Below are 23,889 nucleotides of genomic sequence, written 5' to 3'. Positions count from 1 at the left end.
GGCCAACAAACACGAACATAGTGACGTACTGTGTGGTTTTCCGCTCTTGAGCGCCACCCTTTGTGCACCTTCTGCTAATGTCGTATTTGAGCATTGATTCTGAGCATGTGTGTTTGTACTTTGGACTTTTTGTCTAATAGACGTGTGTACACACAATCAGATTTTCAGACGGGAATTGTGTGTTGACAGACTGTTGGCCAAAAATCCGACTATTTGTAGGCTCTGTTGGACAATTGTTGTCGGATTTTCCACGGACAACCAATGGCAGGCTTTAAAAAATTTCCGTGGACAACAGTCTGTTGTAGGATTTTTGTGTGTACACAAGTTTGTCAGACAAAAGGCCAAAGTACAAACACACATGCTCGGAAGCAATACTCACCAAACACATTAGCAGAAGGTGCCCAAAGGGTGGCGTTAAAGATCTGAAAAACAACGTAGTAGGTCACTACGTTCATGTTTGTTGGCCGACAATTGTGTGCTGTTTTTGTATGCAAGACAAGATCCAGACCCCTCCCTTCAAGCAAAAGTCTGACGCTTTGTCTGCGGAAAATCCGATCGTGTGTACAAGGCTTTAGTGTCATTTTAATTTTTAGTTTCAGCATATCCACTGTTTTATCGCGCAAAGAATAAGAAGGTCTGATTTATATTCAAAATGATTTCTTATGTAAATTACAGCAGTTTAGGTAATTGGTGCCAAAAGAGTATGAATGTCCTATTTTAAATAATACAATCCCCCTGAATTCACAGTGTTGAGCACACTATGATGATGTATTCTTTTTGCAATGTTCGCATCACGTTATTGCTCTTTTATGAGTTTTTTTTTTCGATCTTCATGTTGACAGTGTGAACTAAGGTTTCTGCATGGAAATATCAATTTATCACCATCAACGGCTTTATAGCAGGGTTTCTGTGAATGTATGAGTGCACTTATTTCTTTTTAGAAAGGCTTGAATGTCCTTTTTCCAGAGAGCTATGCTTGTTAGAGCATCTGCTTCATGTAGAGCCTTGGTCACCAAATATGTCGAGAGCCAATGTTGTGTGCTTTTTGGTTCATCTTTCTTGCTTCTTGGGTACATCTAGCTTGCTTTTGAGATCATTAAGTGTTACTTGCCATGTGTATTTGACCTCTTTGTAGGCTGTAAATGTGTTTTAAGCTGCTTTATGCATTCACATTGACTTGTATGGGGATATAGAAACCAATCTGATGCTAACAAAAGCCCATTGAAATAGATCCGTAGAGTAGCACTTCAAGTTTATGAGCACTGTTCAGGCATGAAGCTCTCTCTACCCAATATTTCAGTGGTATTCAACTGTCAACCACTTTACCAAATTACGTAAAGTAATAGTTATGGAATAATGCAACATTATCAAAATACAGTGCCTTAAGCCCTGTACACACGATCGGACCTTTGTCCGACCAAAATCACATCGGAATTCAGACGGAATTCCATCGGAGTAAAATAGAACATGTTTTCTATCTAAACTCCAATGGAATTCATCAGAATTTCCGATGGGGCATACACACGGTCGGAATTTCCGATGGGAAAAAGTCCGTCTGACTTTCCAACGAAAATTCCGATCGTGTGTACGGGGCTTTAGTGTTTTTATTGCTTTTATATGCAGCATTCTTTTCATGTTTTCCCCCCTCTGCTTTGAACAGCAAAATAAAGCATTTCCAAATGTAACCCTGTTTTCATCTTTGTTATGCATTCTTTTACAGGAGGTCTTTTGATCTGTTTGCCACGAGAACAGGCTGCACGCTTCTGTGCTGAAATTAAATCCCCCAAGTATGGAGAAGGTCACCAAGCATGGATTATTGGCATTGTAGAAAAGGGCAACCGTACTGCCAGAATCATAGACAAGCCACGAATCATTGAAGTTGCTCCTCAAGTGGCTACTCAAAATGTTAACCCAACTCCTGGTGCCACTTCTTAATTAAGGCTTACCTAGCTTTTTTGTTTTGTTTTTAAATAGACCCTATTCTTTACCATCATACAATTTAAATAATTGTAAAAAAAAGTATATATATAAATATATATCATTGCGTCTGCCCATTTCTTGGCCTTGGGTCCAAAACAGGAATGGGTATGACTTAAGAAGTAAAAATTCATTGCCTTTCTTTTTTCTTTTTTTTTTTTTATGTTTGGTTTTTCCCTACTTCCTGTTACATTAACTGAAGATGCACCTAATCTTAAGGCAGCTTCTAAGTTGACGAATTGTTATCCGATACAGTTGATTCATTTTGAATCTATAGACACTTATCTCTTGCCGCATAGGCTCTTTTTTTAAAGGTGCTTTCACCCAGCACAGACATTGCCATTAGTAGTGTCAAACAAGAAGTTAGTGTCTTCATTTATATATGTGTATTTATCATTATTGGTCTGACAATGTTGGATGCCCTTCAAATAATTATGGAGAGGCAATAAATAAATAAATAGGTTGTGGATCATGGCCGGAGGGTGCATGTTTGATTGCTTTTTTTTTTTTTTTTTTCTCGCAGTTTAGGCTTGTTAAGGCTAGAGCCCTTTATAGCCCTGTGCCCTCCTTGACTTCTATATACATTGTTTAGTGAACGCCTCCACCTCGTCAATGCTAATTATGTTTCTATTACATTGATGGGTTCAGGGTGTACACGTTATGCTTAAAGCACTTCTGTTTAAGAAGATTTGTTTTCTCTAAATCTAATATTTACCATATTATTAACAAATCTACTTTCATATTAGTAGCACATGCAAATCTCTTGCAGTGTGGTTAGATGTGTTGAAATACAATATAATTGCAGACCACCTGCAAACAAAGTTAAAAGTTGCCTACGTCACTTCAGTTCAGTAATTATGTGCGCACACGTAAATACAAAACCGTTTTTAAGTATAATCAATAACTTTTCTGTTCTGTGGTTGGTAGTGTTTCATACATTTTTATATTTTGTATAGTGATTACATGCCTTTATATTTTTTCCTTTATAAATCAGCAGCTGTTAAGTAGTTGGTAGCTCTTTCCTTTCCAATTTTGGTGCATGAGTTTGTGATCTAATAAAACAAGAATTGACATTGCCAACATTGCAGCTTAAACTCCAAACTTGTTATTCAAATAAATATTTAATTTTTTTTATTGCTCTTGTACAACTTGAGTGTTTTTTCTTTTTCTTGCTACTAATACAACCTGCAGTTTTCAATTTCTGTAGATAGATAAATATACATTAATTTTGTTCACAGTGTAGTGAAAGTGCCAACTTAAAATGTATGCATTATAATTTCTGTGTCAAATATATTTTTTTGCAACTATGTATTTTTTTTTTATTAGTGATGAGCTCTTGGAGGATCATTCCTTCACGTGTAGATATTTACATTTAAGGATCCTCCAGTATAAGGAAGATTTGGCATTTGCTCCTAGCTCTTTAACACTAAGGGCCAGATTCACATATAACTGCGGCGGCGTAACGTTTCGTCTATACGTTACACCGCCGCAAGTTTTCAGCGCAAGTGCCTGATTCACCAAGCACTTGCGTGTAAACTTACGGCGGTGTAACGTAAAGGCGTCCGGCGCAAGCCCGCCTAATTCAAATGGGGCGTGTACCATTTAAATTAGGCGCGCTCCCACACCGTACGTACTGTGCATGCTCCATTTTGAAATTCCCGCCGTGCTTTGCGCGAAGTGACATCATTTTTTTGAATGGCGACATGCGTAACGTACTTTCGTATTTCGTATTTTCGGCATCCAACATTGTCAGACCAATAATGACAAAAAATAAAATTGAAATTCGATGCGGGAACGACGGCCATACTTTAACATGGCTCGTCTAAATTTAAGCCATGTTAAAGCAGGCCTAACTTTGCGACGGAAAAAAACTATTAGCGATGACGTAACGAACGCGAAAACCTTCGTGGATCGCCGTAAAAGCTCATTTGCATACCCGACGCTGGAAAACGACGCGAACTCCACCCAGCGGCGGCCGAAGTATTGCATCCTAAGATCCGACGGTGTAAGTCAACTACACCTGTCGGATCTTAGGGCTATCTATGCGTAACTGATTCTATGAATCAGCCGAATAGATACTCTCAGAGATACGACGGCGTATCAGGAGATACGCCGTCGTATCTCTTCTGTGAATCTGGCCCTAAGTTCACATTGTTACAGGACAACGTGTAAATTGCACATTCCCATCCCCACAGCCAAAACATGCTGTTCCTTTGCATATTCGTGGAGTGCCATTCATTCCCAATAGCGCCGGCACGCATCTGAAAATGCATTCGGGTGTGGCTGCAGTTTTAACCACTTTGTGCCAGGAGTACGTCATGGACTTTCAGTGGTGAACGATGCCTGCAGCTACAGGCATCATCTAGATATAATTTTTCCAGCTGGCGATTCTGTGCACCGTAAGAAGAATCATAGCTGCAGTTCAGCCACTTGATCTTTGTTACAGGCAGCGAGAGGGGAAGTCCCGCCGCCCTCCGATCTTGCCCGTATGATCGACGAGCCGAAGAATGAATCCAAAGTTAGTCGTGGAGATTTCTGATGACCAGATGATCCCCAGTCATCTCTGTGATCCTTGGAGGCCCAGGCGCGTTGTTATGACGTCACATTCGGGGAGGTGGATGTAAACTATGGCAGGTACTCGGCTGGAAAGGCCAAGATAGTTTATTTTGATTTTCTTTGATCTTGGTCTTTCCAGCCTGAAGGAGAGATCTGGGGTCTTAAAGACCCCAGATCTCTCCATAAAGAAGACCTGTCACGCACCATTCTTATTACAAGGGATGTTTACATTCCTTGTAATATGAATAAAAGTGATAAAAAATAAAATATGTAAAGAGAAAGCGTAAAAATAAAAGTAAAATAAAGAATAAAAAAAAATATGTAAAGTGCTCGCGAACAGAAGCGCATGCATATGTAAGTCACACCCACATATGTTAGCGGCGTTCAAATCACACATGTGAGGTATTGTCATGTGCGTGTGAGAGCAACAATTATATCCCAAGACCTCTGTAACTCTAAACAGGTAAACTGTAATAAAAATTTAAATCGTCTTCCTATGGAAATTTTTAGGTACCAAAGTTTTGTGCCATTCCACGAGTGTGCACAATTGTAAAGCATTTTTACTCAGCGTAACATCTTTCATATTATACAAAAAAATTGGGCTAACTTTACTGTTTTTTTTGTTTTTTTTAATTCCACTTTGCATTACAAGTGCAAAGTGCACTTGGAAGTGCACTCGCTGTAGATCCGAGGGGGACATGCAAGGAAAATATAAAACAGCATTTTAGCTTGCACGATGTGATAATAAAATCAGCAGAGCTTCCCCTCATTTCAGATCTACCCCTCAGATTTACACGACTGCACTTCCACATGCACTTTTGCACTACTTTGTGCAAAGTGGATTTGCCTCTTCGTAAATAACCCCCTATGTTTCTCTAAGGCCCCGTACACACGACCGGATCTATCCGCTGATATTTGTCCGACGAACAGTTTCAGCGGACAGATCCGGTCGTGTGTCGTGTGTAGGCCCGGTGGACCGTTTTCAGCGGATTGTCCTTCTGTGTGTACAGGGCCTAACATTTAATATCCCTGATTTGTGTCTGTTGCATCATGTACTTGTGTTAAAAAGTATCCTGTTCTTTGTCCCCCTGCTTTACTGTTTCAAACAGATGACAGCATATTCATCACTGCATGATCAGTTTTCTGGCTGTGCTGGGAGAACAGCCTGACTGTCCTCCAATGATCAGACTTCTGCTGGCATGCTCCCTCTCCCCCTCTTTAAAGCTATTCATTGTACTGTGGTTTCTCCACACCTAGCTCTCTAACAAACTCGCACACTCCATAGAGTTACAAACATCTGACTAACATATGACTCAACAACAGGAAGTGAGAGGAAATCTACACCTAGGAAGAGAATGTCACTGCTCTCATGCCGCGTACACACGATCATTTTTCAGCATGAAAAAAAAACGTAGTTTTTCAGCATGTTAAAAAAATAAGTTTTTCCAATTTTATCATTAAAACGACATTGCCCACACACCATAGTTTTTAAAAAATGTTTTAGCAAAGTGCGGTGACGTACAACACGTACGACGGCACTATAACGGGGAAGTTCCATTCGCCTTTGGGCTGCTTTAGCTGATTCCGTGTTTAGTAAAAGGCGATTTGCGATTTTCTGTCTGTTACAGTGTGATGAATGTGCTTACTCCATTATGAACGGTAGTTTTACCAGAACGAGCGCTCCCGTCTCATAACTTGCTTCTGAGCATTCGCGGGTTTTTAACATCGTTTTAGCCCACACACGATCATTTTTTACAACCCGAAAAACGACATTGTTTAAAACAAAGTTTAAAAATGCAGCATGCTGGAATTTTTTTTTGTCGTTTTTCAGAACCTGAAAAATGATGTGAAGCCCACACACGATCATTTAAAATTACATTTTTTTAAACGTTTTTTTTTTCATGGCGAAAAATGATCGTGTGTACGCGGCATAAGAGCTGTCCTGGGGGAAAAAAAGGTTTTGCCACTAAAGCTTTATCACCAATCTTTGTTTCCACAACAACCCACAATTTTCAAAATCCAATTGTCACAGGGACAGAAAGTGAGGTAAAATCTTCTGACCAGGGACAGACCACAAAGCAAATGTTACAGGGGTGTTAAGCCATGGGGATCAGAAAAGAACAGACAAAAGATCTGCGTAACAAGGTAATGAAACTTTTCAAAGATGGAAAAGGAAATAAAAAGATATCCAAAGCCTTGAATATGCCAGTCAATACTATTAAATCATTTAATAAGAAGTGGGACATTTCGGGATCTCTTGATACCAAGCCACGGTCACGTAGATCAAGAAAGATTTCAGCCACAACTGCCACAGGAATTGTTCGGGATGAAAAGAAAAACCCACAGGTAACCTCAGGAGAAATGCAGGCTGCTCTGGAAAAAGATGGTGTGGTTGTTTTTAAGGCGCACAATACGATGATACTTGAACAAAAAAGAGCTGCATGGTCAAGTTGGCAGAACGAAGCCTTTACTGCACAAGTGCCACAAAAAAGCCTGTTTACAATATGCCCAACAACACCTTGATATGCCTCATTGGGCTATTTTGTGGCATTGGCACAGTAAAGGCTTCCTTCTTGCAGCTCAAAAAAAAGATATCCAAGGAATTGAGAATGCCAATCAGTGTTCAAACTCTAATCAAAAAGTAGAAAATGGGGGGTTCAGTTGAAACCAAACCACGGTCAGGTAAACCAACTCAATTTTCAGAACAAACAGTTGTTCCCCCTGAAATGGGACTTTAGAAGCCAGACACTGTGATATATGTAGAAACAATGTTTATTTTAGTAGAAAATGTCGACAGACATACGTACAAAAGTTTAAAAACATGAACCAAGATGATTATTGTTCATGTGCACCCTCCGGTGCTTCTCCCGACTCACTGCTGCGATCGGTGAGCTGAAGACGGGATCCTCCGGATGCTGATCATAGAGATTTCTGGCGCCCAGATGGTCGCCGGAGTCTCTATGATTGTCAAGGGCCGGGCACGATGTTATGACGTCATGCCTGGCCTCTGCATTTAAAAAAAACGACTTCCCAGCCTAGTGGTGAAATGTGTGATCTTATTGACCCCATATCTCACTGTAAAGAGGTCCTGTCATGTCATATTCCTATTACAAGGGATGTTTACATTTCTTGTAATCACGCTGTGATTATTTTCTATTCGTTTCCGTAGTAACCGGAAAATGAAGAAGACGCTTGAATATCTTTTTATTAGTGCGCATGCGCAGGATTATCGAGACAAGGCCGTTCTGTGGGCGGAAACAAAAGAGCGATTCAGACGCGGAAGACCACAGTGGAGATGGCGCCAGTGAATATGCTGAAATAACTTTTGGATGATTAAGAATGTATGCAGTAGGATAACAAATTGATATATATATAAGTGGTCATTCAATTCATAATTAGTTTGCCTTTCAGAATATTATAAATATCGTATTGATGTGGGTGGGTTTACTAACGCTTTAAACAGCGACAGCACTGAAAGCTGAAAATTGGCCTGGGCAGGAGGGGGGGTAAGTGCCTGGTATTGAAGTGGTTAATCGCCATTGTTTTGTTTTTTTAATTGTCTGCCATATAAATGAAACATTTTAAATGTGTTTTTCTGTGTCTGCTTCTGTTATAAGTTATACAATTGTGCAAATAAGTAATCATTCTTTATAAATTTAGGTCAAAATATATTCTGCTATATTTGTATATTATTTTGTTTGTGTGAAAGTTTTAGAGTCTACAAACTATGGTACCGTATATATCTGAAAATTAACTACTTTAGGACCAGGCCTATTTTTTAGGCTTGGTGTTTACAAGTTAAAATCATTTTATATTTTTAGACACCCTAGAGAATAAAATGGCGGCTGTTGCAATACTTTGTCACACCATATTTGCGCAGCGATCTTACAAGCGCAATTTTTTGGGGAAAAATACACTTTTTTAAATAAAAAAATCGGACAACAGTAAAGTTAGCCCATTTTTTTTTTTTTATTGTGAAAGATAATGTTACGTCAAGAAAATTGATACCCAACATGTCACGCCTCAAAATTGCCTCTGCTCGTGGAATGGCTACAAACTTTGACCCCTAATAATCTCCATAGGCGATGTTTAAAAATTTCTACAGGTTACCAGTTTCGAGTTACAGAGGTCTACTGCGAGAATTATTGCTCTCGCTCTAATGATTGCAGCAATACCTTACATGTCTCCGCCACTACCGGCTGCTCTGGCAAGCGGCGGAGATGACTGGAGCGCAGAGAGTGTGTGCAATTTTTTTTTTTACAAAAGGCTTTTTTGTCTTCAGAACATAAACAGAGCTTGGAAAACATGCAATATGTAAGTACGTATGGGAATTGCAAACATTACATTGTCGTAGTTTCATGGGGCATGCACAATTTTTCAAGCGTGACATGTTAGGTATCTATTTACTCGGCGTGACATCATTTTTTATATTTTATAAAACAAAATAGAGTTATATATTGTGTTTTTTTTTTTGCAATAACTACTTGCCGACCAGCTGCCATCTATATACGGCGGCAGGTTGGCTCCCCTTCGCGAATCGCTGTACGGGAACTGCTTTAAGGGCTATAGGGGGAGCATGCGTGGCTGCAGCGCTACGCTGGAGCCAATGCATGTGCACACCTTCCTGGGGAACACTTAGGCCCCTTTCACACTGGGGCGGGAGGTGCGTCGTTGTTTGGCCGCTAGCGGGCGGTTTTACCCCTGCTAACGACTGAGAAAGGGTTAAAAGCCGCCGCAAAGCACCTCTGCAGAGGTGCATTGCCGGTGGTATAGCTGCGGTGTCCCATTGATTTCAATGGGCGGGAGCGGTATACACACCGCTCATAAGTATACTGTATAGCGGTATACACACCTGCTACCACACCGCTCTAGTGTGAAAGCCCTCGGGCAGCAGCAGCGGCTTTATAGGGTCGGTTTGCAGGCGCTATTTTTAGCGCAATAGCGCCTGCAGACCACTCCAGTGTGAAAGGGGTCTTAAAGTGGAGTTCCACCTGCAATTTTTTTTTTTAAGGTCAGCACCTACAAATACTGCAGCTACTGACTTTTAAAATAAGGACACTTACCTGTCCATAGAGCCTGCGATGCCCTCACCCAAAGCCGACCCGTCCCTCAGCTCCTGGGTGCAGGCGCCAGCATTGCTAGTAAGGGAATCAGGAAGTGAAGCCTTGCGGCCTCACAGCCTGTATTCCTACTGCACATGCGTGAGTTCTGACAGGTCCCTGCTGTCTTCTGGGACCTGTGTGTCTCCCAGAAGACAGAGGAGGGGCCAGACATGGCGTAGATCGCCGCATATACTGCAGCGATTTTTCGCCAGAAGTGGGAGCAAATGCCTGTATTAGACAGATATCTGCTCCCCCTTCCCCTGGAAAGGTGCCAAATGCAACTCCGGAGGGGGGTGGGAGGAACCAGATAAGCGGAAGTTCCATTTCTGGGCGGAACTCCGCTTTAACCCCTTGAGCGCCCCTTAGTGTTAACCCCTTCCCTACCAGTGACATGTATAGAGTAATCAGTGGCTATTTTTAGCTCTGTTCGCTGTATAAATGTCAATGGTCCCAAAATAGTGTCAAAAGTGTCCGAGCTGTCCGCCGCAAAGTCGCATTCCTGCTACAAATTGCTGATCGCCATTATTACTAGTAAAAAATTAATTAAAAAAAAGCCATAAATCTATCCCCTATTTTGTAGACGCTATTACTTTTGCGCAAACCAATCAACATTTGCTTATTGCTGTTTTTTTACTACAAAAAAAAAAATAGAAGAATACATATTGGCCTAAACTGATGAATTTTTTTTTGTTTTTTTGGATATTATAATACAAATATTGTTTTTTTTTAATTTTTTTATTGTGTATTGGTTTATATCGCAAAAAGGAACGGATGTGATAAAATACCACCAAAAGAAAGCTCTATTTGTGGGTAAAAAAAAAAAAAGGACATCAAATTTGTTTGGGTACTGCGTCGCACGACCGTGCAGTTGTCAGTTAAAGCAATGGGGTGCCGTATCGCAAAAAATGGCCTGGTCAGTAAGTGGATAAATCCTTCAGGGGTTAAACCTTGTTAAAGTGTATTTAAAAAAAAATATATAAATCTCTGCGCGACAAGAAAATTGCAACAACCGCCTTTTTATTCTTTAGGGTTTCTGTTAAAAAAAAAATATAAATATATTGTTTGGGGGTTTCGAGTCATTTTCTAGTAACAAGAAAAAAAAATACAAATTTGTATATGTAGGAGAAAAAAAAAGTGTGAATTGGCATTTGATGGGAAGTGGTCCTCTATACATGTACTACACAACACAAACAAGTCTGTACACAGAAGGGACAGGGAGGTGCAGTTGTAGTCACAGCACTGCCCCTAGAGGAAGGAGGAGGGAGGGGGGGGCGGCTCTGCAGGCAGCCCTCAGTCACGTAGACTGTATAGCACTTTGTACGGAGGAGGGGTTTCTATTGGGCTATACATGTAGAGCCCGGACCGTGTCTCCGTTATCGGACTCCACCACTGACACTGACATGCAGGCCCGAAGCCTCAACTTCCCGGCCGGGAGCGGCCGCCTCTCCGTCCTCCAGCGGCACCTCGTATCCTTTGTGTGATGGTAGTGCGGGTTATTACTGGGGAGAATATTCCACAGAGCTCGGTGTGTTCTCTTCTATACGCCGGGGACCGTCTCTCTCCCATAGAGGGACATTGGAAGGAGAGACGTCTCCCCGCACCGGAAGTCCCCATATCTCTGTGTACAGTACAGCTCCGGTCACGGTGGGGCTCATCCACACAACTGTACACTGCTGTGACTGGAGTCACCTCTCTTTGATCTCTAGGTGTCTTCCAGGCAGGGAAATGTCACCAGGTTCTGTCATACACCCCCCTGGTGGCCGCGGGGCCAGTTCACGCCACATACAGTCCAGTGCATTTTTTATTTGAAATGGCAGAGTTCACACCAGTGCTTGCTGTTCCAGAAAAAAAATAGAACATGCTGCTTTATTTTTTTCTGCACTGGACTGTACTAAAACGCACTGGAAAATGCATGACCTTATTAAGGGCCGGTTCACGCCATAAAAAACGCACTACAGATACTTCCTTCCTCCTCCCTTTTTCTTTTTTATGGACCTGGAAACGCACTGAAACTGCAAGCAGTGGTGTGAACTACGCCATTGAAAACCATATCACCTACTTGTTCACACCATAGAAATGCAATCCGGATGCTTTTATGCATGCATGTTTTTGGCGCGTTTTTGATGCAATCCAGTTCATTCCCCCCCCCCCTCTTTTTTCTAAACTTTAATCAAGGACGTGTGCGTTCCAGTCCATTTTTGATGCGTTTTACAGCGTTCTAGTACAGTCCAGTGTAGGAAAAATGCAGCATGTTCTACTTTTATTTACATTTTTTTCTGGAACGCAGTGGAACTGAAAGCACTGGTGTACTATGCCATTGAAAACCATATAAACTACTTTCCCTGCTTTTTTTTAAAGAAGGAAATGCATTGCACTGCATGTGGTGTGAACTGGCCTTTAAAGCGGTTCTATAGTCCCCCAAAGTTTTTTTTTTTAATCACCTGAAAGGCATAATGAGCTAGTATGGACCGCATACCAGCTCATTATGAAATACTTGCCTTAGAACGAGGCGTCAGTAATTTACCTGGTCCACACCGAGGTAGATGACATCTTGCCTCGGCGTGTCTACTGGGTATCGCGGCTCCAGCTCTGTGAGTGGCTGGAGCCGCAATGTCATCGCTCCTGCGCATGCGCGCGGGAGACGTCTTTGCGGCAAAGTCCGGTGTCTGCCGGGCCTTAAGCCGAGAATCCCCTGTGCGCACGTGCTGCTGCATTCAGCGGCTCATTGCGAGGGGAATATCTCCTAAACCGTAAAGGTTTAGGAGATATTTTTTTTTTACCTACAGGTAAGCCTTATTATAGGCCTTATTATAGGCTTACCTGTAGGTAAAAGTCCAAAAATTTACTATACAACCGCTTTAAGGTTAAGGGTCAGTTCACACCATAGAAACGCAGTCCGGATGCGTTCCAGATGCTTTTCTGCATGTGCGTTTTTGATGCAATCCAGTGCATTTTCTCCCTTATTTTTTTCTTAACCTTAAATAAGGACATGTGGGTTCTGGTGCGTTTTTGGTGCGTTTTACCGCATTCCAATACAGTCCAGTGCAGAAAAAAATGCAGCACGCTCTAGTTTTTTTTTTCTACTCTACTTCATTTTGCAGATTTGCACTACAGAACGTGTTCCATAGGAAACCATGTTACTTGGACTGTAGTGCAAAATGCACTAAAAATGCACTGGTGTGAATCCAGCCTTACATGGTTTCCTATGGGACACGTTCACATCTATCCTTTTTTTTTAGCCATGGCGGTTTTCGAAAAGGGTCTGTGACTTTTTTTACATGCAAAACTCGTTTTTTTTTTGTTTTGTTTTGTTTTTTTTTTGTTTATGGTTTCATCGACTTCAATAGAGAAGCTGCAGAAAAGCATGCGGTGTGTTTTTACGGTGATTCGCGTTTTTTATGCTCCTTCTTTTTTTTTTTTATGTCCAATTTCTTTAACTACTTAAGGACCAAGCCTCTTTCTGACATTTGGTGTTTACAAGTTAGGATTTTTTATTTGTTTTGCTAGAAAATGACTTGGAACCCCCAAACATTATATTATATATATTTATTATTATTATTATATATTTTTTTTTTCTAAAGCCCTAGAGAATAAAATGGCTGTCGTTGCAATACTTTTTGTCACACTGTATTTGCGCAGCCGTCTTACAAGTGCACTTTTTTTTTTTCTTATATTGTGAAAGATAATGTTACGCCGAGTAAATTCATACCAACATGTCATGCTTCAATATTGCGTCCGCTCGTGGAATGGCGACACATTTTTACCCTTAAAAATCTCCATATGTGCTGTTTAAAAAAAATTGTACAGGTTGCATGTTTTGAGTTACAGAGGAGGCCTAGGGCTAGTATTATTGCTCTCGCTCTAACGATTGCGGCAATACCTCACTTGTGGTTTGAACACCGTTTTCATATGCAACACATTTAAAATGTTATTTTTCATTTTTACACTGTTGTAAAACATCCCTTGTAATTGAAAAAAAGCATGACAGGACCTCTTAAATATGAGGTTTGTGGTCAAAAAGACCTTAGATCTCACATTTACACTAAAATGCAATATGTCATTTGGAAAAAATGTTCCTTTTTAAGAGCTATGGGCGGAAATGACGTTTTGACGTCGCTTCCGCCCTGCAATGATATGGAGACAGGTGGGGGCCATCTTCCCCCTCACTCGTCTCCATACCACAGACCAAGAAGGTCCTGATCGCCTCTGCCGACGGCTCCGGTAATCGGCAGAGGGCACCAGAGAGCGGCGGGAGGGCCTCTCCCGCCCCTGATAATTGATCTCACAGCGAATCCGCCGCAGAGATCACTTTTATCTTGAAGCGGACCGCCTGCTTTTGAAGAGGATACCAGGGCTAGCTGCTACCTGAACAACGGTATTCCTCTTCAAAGTAGCAAAGTAAAACTATGGCGAGCAGTCCGGAAGTGGTTAAAAAACGCAAATCACGGTAGAAACGCACTACATTCTTTTCTGCAGCTTCTCCATTGAAGTCTGTGGAACTAAAAAAGCACTGTTTTGCATGTATCGGTCTCAATTCAGCCTGGTACAATGCTGGAATCGGGCCTTAGGTCAGAATTTATTCTGCTACGTGTCTTTAAAAATCCCAATAGGTGTATATTGATTGGTTTGCGTGAAAGCTATAGAGTTTTTGGTATAGATACTGGAATTTTATTTATTTTATAATGGCAATGATCAGCAAATTATAGTGGAGCTATGATAGTGTGGCGGACAATCTAACACTAGCTGACATCAATAGTGACACAGTGATCAGTGCTAATACTATACATTGTCCCTGTACCAATGACACTGTCTGGGAAGGGGTTAACATCTAGGGGTAATCAAGGGGTTAAATGTGTGTCTGACAATGTTTATTGCGTGTGTTATGTGCAGCTTTTACTAACCGATCTTGCTGTTATTTTTTGAATAATGAAGCCTATCAGTGAGTCCCAGCAATCAATCATTGGCCAGTGCCTACTGAATTGCATGTGCTGTAACAAATCGCTCTTACCCAGAAGTGCTGATTACGTATCGGATGCGTGGTCCAGCACAGAGCGTCCACCCTACCTACCTCAGTGTATATATGCATGGGGTGGTCCGTAAATGGTTAAAAAGCAGAGAAACGGAGCCTGCTGACGCAACCCTAACAATGATGATTTGTTCAGGGCAAATAGACTTTGCAAATGCAGATTTTTTTTTTCTTCTCTCTTAGTAAATGTCAATGTGGTGAAGCTTCACTTTGTAAAGAATACCCAATTGGATGCAAGGAAAATGAAGAAGATGAAACTGTTTATCAGTGTTACAGTGCTTACATAACACACATAAACTTCAGTCACTCGCTTGGACTTCGCACAGAAATACTTTTACATTCCCCACTGGACAGTACTTGGTTAATAAGCCAGATAAGATAATGGTATGTTTTTTCACTGGCAACGTTTTAGTTGTCCTTTTTTACTTTCAGCCTTTTGTTTGTGTAAAAAAACAAAATACAATTTTAATGGACTAACGATATTCAAGACACTCTTTTAAAAACGTTACTATTGCTTATGTTATATAGTGTTGTCCTTTATAAAGGAAAAACCCAGGGCAAGAGCGTGCTTTTACATCCCAAAACTATACGATTCCCTTGGGGTTGAGTAAATAACAGTACAGTAAATCGAAGGTCTGCCCACCTTTGCAAAAATTAAAAACCAACAGCTACACATACTGCTGGCTTTTAATAAATGGACACTTGCCTGTTCTGGAGTCCAGCGATGTCGGCACCGCAGCTGATGTTTCCATCAGCTGTTGGGTGCTGCCATTGCGGGTAAGGGAACCTGGCAGTGTAGCCTTACAGCTTCAAGCCGGGAACCCTACTGCGCATGCGCAAAGCTCCGCTCCTCTCTCTCCTACTGGCCCGGCGACAGGGGGAAGAGGAGGGAGCCGTGATGTCAATATCTACAGCTGTGGCTCCCGGGAGTGGGAACAGGATACCTGTCAAAGACGGGTATCCTGTCCCCCCCCCCAAAAGGTTTCAATTGTGGAATAGGAGGGGGAGGAAACAAATGATTGGAAGTTCCGCTTTAATTCTGTTTTATTGTACTGGAGTAATCTACTAGCTTCCTGCTCCCATATAGTTCTAAAGGGAACCTATGATGGGGAGGGGGGGGGTGTAGAGTAGACTGTTGCAGACCTCTTGTGTTTTTGGTTAGTAACTCAAAGTATTTAAGCCAAGAGGATCCGTATATAATGGGCAAGCAACTAGTAGAGGTCAGCTATGGCGTCTATGTATACCGTATATACTCGAGTATAAGCCAAGTTTTTCAGCACATTTTTTGTGCTGAAATAGCCCCCCTCGGCTTATACTTGAGTCGCGCTTCCTCACTGTGTCCATCTGCAGCCTCAGGAGCTGTGACACGCAGTCTTAACTGCAGTCAGCGTTCATGCAGTGTTGCAAAGCCCCGCCTCCTTCTCTTCCTCATCCGTGATAGGCGGAAAATACACACTCACTGCTGGGAACTGAATGAAGTGTTCCATCACAGACGAGGACAAGGAGGAGGCGGGTCTTTGCTACACTGGACGCGGCCGACGATGTCACGGCTCCAGATCCGTTACATGAGGCTGCAGATGGCCACAGTGAGTAATGTCAGTGGCGTTGCTGGGTGGGGGGTGCGAACCGTGACACCCGCCAGAGGGGTGACACCTGTGGGCAGCGGCATTGCACTGATCTATGTCAGCGTTGCGGACTGAAGCCGCCTCCTCGAGTCCTCCCTTCTCTCTGTTAACACGTACATGGGACAGGAGGAGGGACACACCGCTATGCCTATGCCGCGCTGTTCTGAGGTCTGAATAGTGTATTTTTTTTTTGATGGACATGTGCTGGGGGGAGCTATGGGAGGGGAGAGGGGGGACTACTAGAACAAGTGGAGAGGGGGGGTCTGCACTGGGGGAGTGTCTATGCTGATGGAGGGAGGTTTATGCTGATGGACAGGGGTCTGCACTGGGGGGTATCTATGCTGATGGAGAGGGGTCTGCACTGGGGGGTGTCTATGCTAATGGGGGTCTGCACTGAGGGGGGCGGGGGCACAGTAAGGCATGTATGTGGGAGCAGTGAGGCATATGGGCACAGTGTGGGAGCAGTGAGGCATGTATATGGGCACAGTGAGGCTGCAGATGGGCATTGTTGACGCTCTTTTTCTCTTACTGCATGCTGCATTCTCACCCTAGGCTTATACTCGAGTCAATAAGTTTTCCCATTTTTTTGTGGTAAAATTAGGTGCCTCAGCTTATGTTCAGGTCGGCTTATACTCGAGTATATTTGGTATCTCTCCTTACTAGGAAGGTAATGAACTTTAGAGAAAAGTTTCACCCGAGATCCTAAATCTGGTATCCATCATTATCTGATTAAAGCGGAGCTCCACCCTATTTTGACACTTCACGTCAATACAATAACAGCCACGATTGCAATGAGAAACTGAACTTTTTTTTTTTGACAGTACCTGTGTTATTGTCATTTGTCGCCTCCTTCCGGTCCCTGTAATCTGCGGGTACTGTGCGGGCAGTGCGTCATTTCCCTTTACATGCAGTGTCTCCTGGGAGCTTTTATCATTGCTCACAGGAGTTAATGCGGTGGCTTGCCTCGAGATATTGCGGTATTTCGTAGAGTGGAAGTGACGCGTACAACAACAACGTTTTTGGAAATGATTATTTGTTGTTTGGAAATATGCATGCAGGCTGGCAGATGCATATATAAAAAAAAAAACGCCGATGCTCTCTTCTATCTCCTATTCCATCATAGCTTCCGGCCGCTTACACTATGTTTTTTTTCGTTGCCATAACAACGGGGCGGGGTACTTCCTACGACGCCGCCGTTGTGATAGCAACACCAGAGGTTATCGGCGCTGCGCTGATGACCGAAAAGCGCATGCGCGAGAATGGGTCGGGATGGAACGTGCATGATGGTAAGGATCGTCACAGTATCCAGGAAGTAAATGCTTGTGGGCTTCACATTGCCCACAAGCAAAGTGAGAACCAAAGAGAACGTTTTTATAATGTGTCTTTATACATTTATTCGGAAGATCGGCGGCTAATTTAAATACAGTAAGTGAACTGACTTATACAATGTGATTGCCTCATGAGATACATACATATATTAAATTGTTAAATGTAGTGGGAGCTCCGCTTTAAGTGTGATGGTGGTGTTGTGAAGAAAAGGAAAAAAAACTTGTTGTTATTATTATAATACAGAATTTATATAGTGCCAACAGTTTGCGAAGCGCTTTTCAACATTGGGGAAGACAGTACAATTACAATACAGGAGGAATCAGAGGGCCCTGCTCGTTAGAGCTTACAATTTAGAATTAGGTTATGGAAAAAGGGTCAAAATTTAAATACTTTTTGCATACAAAATGGCGTTAGAACCATTATTGTACACTGTTATATACTCCTTTTTACATAACTTATTTTTTTTTTACAAATAAACAATTAATAGAGGGCGTTTTCATGTTTCAGTCCCAGTTCACACTTGTGCGATCTTGCACAGTGCACCGCTGTGAACCCAGCCTCAGGGTGTGCAATGTTTATTGGATTATCTAATAAGAAAGTTCAGCACTAGATCTAAGCTTGTTGACTGCTTCTGCAGATTGAGGTGGCAGATCCACGTACCTGCGCGTAAGAATCTGCCAGGCGCAGCGTATCTAAGATACACTACGCCGCCGCAACTTTTTTTTTTTTTTTCGAATCCTCAACGAATTTGCTCCGTAAGTTACGGCGGCGTAGTGTATCTTTGTCGGCGTAAGGGCGCGGAATTCAAATGGATGTAATGGGGGCGTGTTTTATGTTAATACGTCGTGACCCGACGTAAACAAAGTTTTTTTTGCACTGCGCAGTCCGTGGGGGTATCCCAGTGCGCATGCTGGAAATTAACCCGAAACAAGCCAATGCTCACGACGGTGACGTCATTCTACGCAAATCCCTATTCGCGAACGACTTACCCAAACGAATTATAAAAAATTCAAAATTGTACGTGGGAACGACAGCCATACTTAACATTGAGTACGCCACCATATAGCAGCTTTAACTATACGCCGGAAAAAGCAGAACGAAACGACTTAAAAAAATGCGCCGGACGTACGTTCGTGGATCGCCGTAAATAGCTAATTTGCATACTCAACGCGGAATTCTACGGGAACGCCACCTAGCAGCCGCCGAAATATTGCACTTTAAGATCCGACGGCGTACTAAGACGTACGCCTGTCGGATCCCTCCGAGATGCAGTCGTATCTTGTTTTGTAGATACAAAACAAAGATACGACGCAGCAATTTTAAAATTACGCCGGCGTATCAATAGATACGCCGGCGTAATCCTTTTGTGGATCTGCCCCTGAAAGATCTAAATGACACCATTTCCAGTGGAGCACAAGGGGTGAAGTCAATCCTTGGATGACTTATTGTCTTGTGTGTATGTGTAACCTTTGAGTGAGTTCTGCTTACATCAGGGCCCCCAAACCTTAATTAATTGCTGCTATAAATTGAAAAGAAAATTGCAGGGGCAAAAAGTTAGTAAATCTATTTATTTTATTCCTGGCTTCCACCTGCTACTACAGCAGAAAGATCTCTCAGGAAGGTTCATAACCTCACCACTACGGTGAGGTTATGAACCTTCCTAAGAGATCCTTGTGAATGCAATATTTCAATTCTTATGAGAAGGTGCTCTTGCACTGTGCCTGAACATCGTCTCTTGAGATTTGGGATACTTTGTGTTACGCAGGAACTCCCTGGAAGTTTTGTAACATCACCCTCACCCACATCCAGCCTCACTGATAATTGCCCAGTCATGCCACGCTGTACCCAAATAAAATCGATGTCCTTACCATCCCCCCCCCCCCCCCCCCCCCCAGAGCTTTCTTTTGGTGGTATTTGATGACCTCTGCAGTTTTATGTTTTGCACTATATACCAAAAAACTGGCCGTTTTGAAAAAAATGAATTTTTTTACTTTCTGCTATAAAATATTCCCAATTAAAAAAATGTAAAAAATCGAATTTCTTCATCAGTTTTGGCCAATATGTATTCTGCTACATATTTTTGGTAAATACAATCCCAATAAGCGTATATTGAATGGTTTGCGCAAAAGTTATAGCGTCTACAAACTATGGGATATATATGTGTGTGTGTGTGTGTGTGTGTGTGTGTGTATATATATATATATATATATATATATATATATATATATATATATATATATATATATATATATTATATATATATATATATAGTTTTTATTTTATTTTTTTATAAAAAAAAATTGTGGAGGTGATCGGCTACTTATAGCAGGACTGCGATATTGCAGCGGACAAATCGGACACCTGACACTTTTTGGGGACCTGTGACATTATTACATTGATCAGTGCTTAAAAAAAATCAACTGTTACTGTACTAATGACACTGGCTGGGAAGGAGTTAACATCGGGGGCAATTAAAGGGTGAAATGTGTTCCCTGGGAGTGATTACTGCATTTTTTGCAGTCCTTAAAACGTAACAAAATGTGTTTTTTTTTTTTTTTGAGCAGCGTTAGTTTAAATATAAATAGTGTTACTGCACATTAAGGCTCCATGCACACTGGAGCTGATAAACTGTAGTTTATTGGAGTTTGGGTGTTTTTTTTTTTTCAAAGCCCATAAACTCCATTCTGTTAGAATTTGGGCCAGATTTTCGTAGATCGCCGCATCTCTGCGGCGGCGTAACGTATCTTATTTACGTTACGCCAGGGAGCGTATGAGGACACAGGGGGCCACACTATGAGATTGGAGGAGAAGCAGTTTAACCTTAAACTGTCAGGGCAATTAAGATGTGGAACTCTCTCCCACAATTGGTGGTGGCAGCAGGGAGTATGGATATTTTTAAGACTCTTGGATGTACATCTTAAATAACAACGTACAGGGATATGGGAAATTAATATAGATACGCGTACACCTACACGGGTTGAACTGGATGGACTCTTGTGTTTTTATTTTATTTATTTTTTCAGCCTTAACTACTATGTAACTAAACATTGCCAGACTGCTTTTTTTTTCATCTCCAATTGTGTATACTGTAATGCAGCTGTGATTAACCAGAGCTGGATTGCCATGTACTGGGACATGCAGACTCCTAGCTGCAGGGCAGAAGGACTGGACGTTCTGCACACCCTGTGTACAATGATGACTTTTTTTGGGGGTGTGTAGAACCCAACTGACTAAGGCAAATATTAACTTGTTTCACTGCAGAATTTTTTTATTTTTTTACATCTTGGTCTTAATGTACATACCTTGGTGTATCTAAACTCAAGAATATATTGCAGCTTACAAACTGCTGCATTTGTTTTTGTCCTTTTTATTGATCCTGCCACAAATTCCAAACATTATACCGTCTCCAAAAAATCTTGCCTGCCTTTTTATCTATGCCATATAGTGGTTCCACTGGTGAAAAGGGGGGAAAAAAACATATTGCTAGACATATTTGTGAAGTATTGAATGTGACATTCACTATACATTCACGGGTGGTTAAAGTAGAACTAAAGACAAAACTTTTTTTTTTTCCAAGCAGTGTTTTTTATTGGGAAGATTTCCCTTCTGTCCTATAGCCAAAATAGGGAGTGAGAGGAAATTCTTCCAACTTGAGGGATTTTCTGGTTGTCACAGGGGTCACCTATTGCAAGATTTCCTCTCGATTCCCACTCTGGTGATAATCCCAAATTTAGAATTTTCTTTGGCCCCATACACACGATAGAATCCATCCGCAGATAAATCCCAGCAAATGGGTTTCTGCGGATAGATCCTATGGTGTGTACACGCCAGCGGATCTGTTTCCGCGGAGAAATCTCCTCTGGGATGGATTTCAGCAGATCGAATATATGCTGTGCTGCACAACATATCCATCTGCTGAAATCCATTCCAACGGATGGATCCGCTCGTCTGTACAGACTTACCGGATCCATCCGTCCAAAGGGATTCCCCGCACGCGTCGTAATGATTTGACGCATGCGTGGAATTCCTTTTATGACAGCGTCGCGCCCGTTGCCGCGTCATAATAGCGGCGACGGCGCGACACGTCATCGCCAGAGGATTTCAGCGCGGATTTCAATGCGATGGTGTGTACACGCCATCGCATAGAAATCCTCTGAAATCCTCGAGAGGATTTATCCGCGGATACGGTCCGCTGGACCGTATCTGCGGATAAATCCTCTCGTGTGTATGGGGCCTTTCACTTTCACCCTTGATATTAATGGTAAACAGGAAAAGTAGTCAGTTTGAATTTCCCTAATGGGTATACAGCAATAAAACCTGACAGATGTTCTAATCCCTCTCTTCTCTATCCAAAACTAAAAAAAAGGGATTGTTTTTTTTTTTGTTTTTTTTTTTGCATGAAAGAAGAATTATTCCAGGAAAACTTTTTTTCCCTATGCAGTGGGGTTGTGCCCACACTGCATGCATTAACTGCGGATTTTTGTCCAGGGGTGAGGAGAGTGGAAATGACCTAATGTGTCGCTCCTCAGAGCGTGAGGCCCCATACACACCATAGAATCTATCCGCAGATAAATCCCATCAAATGGGTTTCTGCGGATAGATTCTATGGTGTGTACACTCCGTCGGATATTTATCCGCGGATAAATCTCCCCTGGGATGGATTTCCAGCAGATGGATATTTGCTGACATGCTCAACAAATCCATCTGCTGGAATCCATTCCAACGGATGGATCCGCTCGTCTGTACAGACTTACCGGATCCATCCGTCCAAAGGGATTCCCCGCACGCGTCGTAATTATTTGACGCATGCGTGGAATTCCTTATATAACAGCGTCGCGCCCGTCGCCGCGTCATAATAGCGGCGACGGCGCGACACGTCATCGGCAGAGGATTTCAGCGCGGATTTCAATGCGATGGTGTGTACACGCCATCGCATAGAAATCTTCTGAAATCCTCGAGAGGATTTATCCGCGGATACGGTCCGCTGGACCGTATCTGCGGATAAATCCTCTCGTGCGTATGGGGCCTAAGACTGGTCCCTGCCACTCCTGCCCCCCCCCCCCTGCACGCTAGCAGTCTTGTGAATGGACCAATAGGCTACCTCTGCATGTGAGAATGGCAGGAACAGTCTACCACTGGACATGGGGGAGCGCTGTTTTCCAGAGGATTGAAGGATCGGGTAAGTATAGCCTTTTGGTGCACCCCTGGACAAAACAAAGTTAACCCATGCAGTGAAGGCACAGCCCCACTGCATGGGAGAAGATTTACCTCAAGTGAATAGTTGCTGCATTCAAAAATCTATAAACCAAATAAAAAATGTATATATATATTTTTTTTTATAAATCTCATCTAGTGTCTACATTCTTCTGCAAGTCTGTGTTTAAAACAGTTGAACCATTTTTTTTAAACTGCTTTTTACTGCATTGCATGCCTATCTATGAAGGCACGTGAATTACTATATGTAATATAGTAGTATATGTTAGATGCTTGTTTTGAAACAAAGGCTATATTATTACCTCCTAAATGGTTTGCATGTTGATCGTTCTCATAGCCAGTAAAGTTTTCTTTTTAATGTATTTTGTCTGAGGAATTGGGGTTTCAATTGGGGTATCAGATTTTCGACTGTGCGTACAAGAATTTTCGTACGACAGAATACATCTTTAGAAGTGACGTAATGTGTTTAAATAGTTTTGTATGTATTCTTTAGTTTCTGAGCATGCTTAGTCTTGCTTTTTACAATAATTTTTTTTTGGAAAACCGTACTAATTAATGCAAAAATTGGATGTTGAGTTCACGTACGATACAAATTTTATAGTCTGCACATCCAGCTTTTGTTGGACAAAATCCAAAAATTGTCAGATCGTCCGCCGGACAAAAATTTACTTGTGTACAGGCCTTAAGGCTAGTAATGAGACTTTTATCCTGTACCAGGATCTCTTGTGTGAAAGGGCCCTCAACCTTTTTTGAGTCATGGACCCCTTTAGGAATCTGATGAAAGCTACTGTATGGACCCCCTGCCCCATAAATATTCACATAAACATAACTTTATATGCAGGGAATATATATACTTTATTTTATTAAAATTTGATTGCCTCATACATACAGTATATGACATACACAAAGTTTGAATAAAGAAAACAATCGTAACAAAAAAATTGTAGTGTTCCTTTATATTGATAATCAGTGCCACCTTTTCATAGGTAGTCAATGTAGTGCCCCCTTGCAAAAATGTCTCCTTACATCAGGCATGCTCAACTTGTGGCCCGCAGTCCAA

General features: G+C 41.9%; 2 protein-coding genes across 3 annotated transcripts in view; both read left to right on the top strand.

Annotated features, from left to right (window-relative positions):
- The window catches only part of SEPHS1 (selenophosphate synthetase 1), an 89,412-nt gene extending 86,290 nt beyond the window's left edge, over nucleotides 1–3,122 (top strand). For both annotated transcript variants that reach the window (XM_040343411.1, XM_040343410.1), the window contains exon 9: nucleotides 1,721–3,122. In XM_040343411.1, the coding sequence (XP_040199345.1) occupies nucleotides 1,721–1,935 (215 nt within the window). In that variant the 3' untranslated portion in view covers nucleotides 1,936–3,122. The remainder of the gene's footprint in view (nucleotides 1–1,720) is intronic.
- A 7,802-nt stretch (nucleotides 3,123–10,924) lies between these two features.
- Nucleotides 10,925–23,889, top strand: part of PHYH (phytanoyl-CoA 2-hydroxylase) — a 51,129-nt gene continuing 38,164 nt past the window's right edge. The window contains exon 1 of the mRNA XM_040343409.1: nucleotides 10,925–11,101. Within this exon, the coding sequence (XP_040199343.1) occupies nucleotides 11,036–11,101 (66 nt within the window). The 5' untranslated portion in view covers nucleotides 10,925–11,035. The remainder of the gene's footprint in view (nucleotides 11,102–23,889) is intronic.

The sequence above is a fragment of the Rana temporaria genome, chromosome 3, assembly GCF_905171775.1.
Source record: "Rana temporaria chromosome 3, aRanTem1.1, whole genome shotgun sequence".
NCBI lineage: Eukaryota > Metazoa > Chordata > Amphibia > Anura > Ranidae > Rana > Rana temporaria.
Note: the sequence above shows the minus strand (reverse complement) of the source record. Positions and strands in the feature narration are given on the sequence as shown.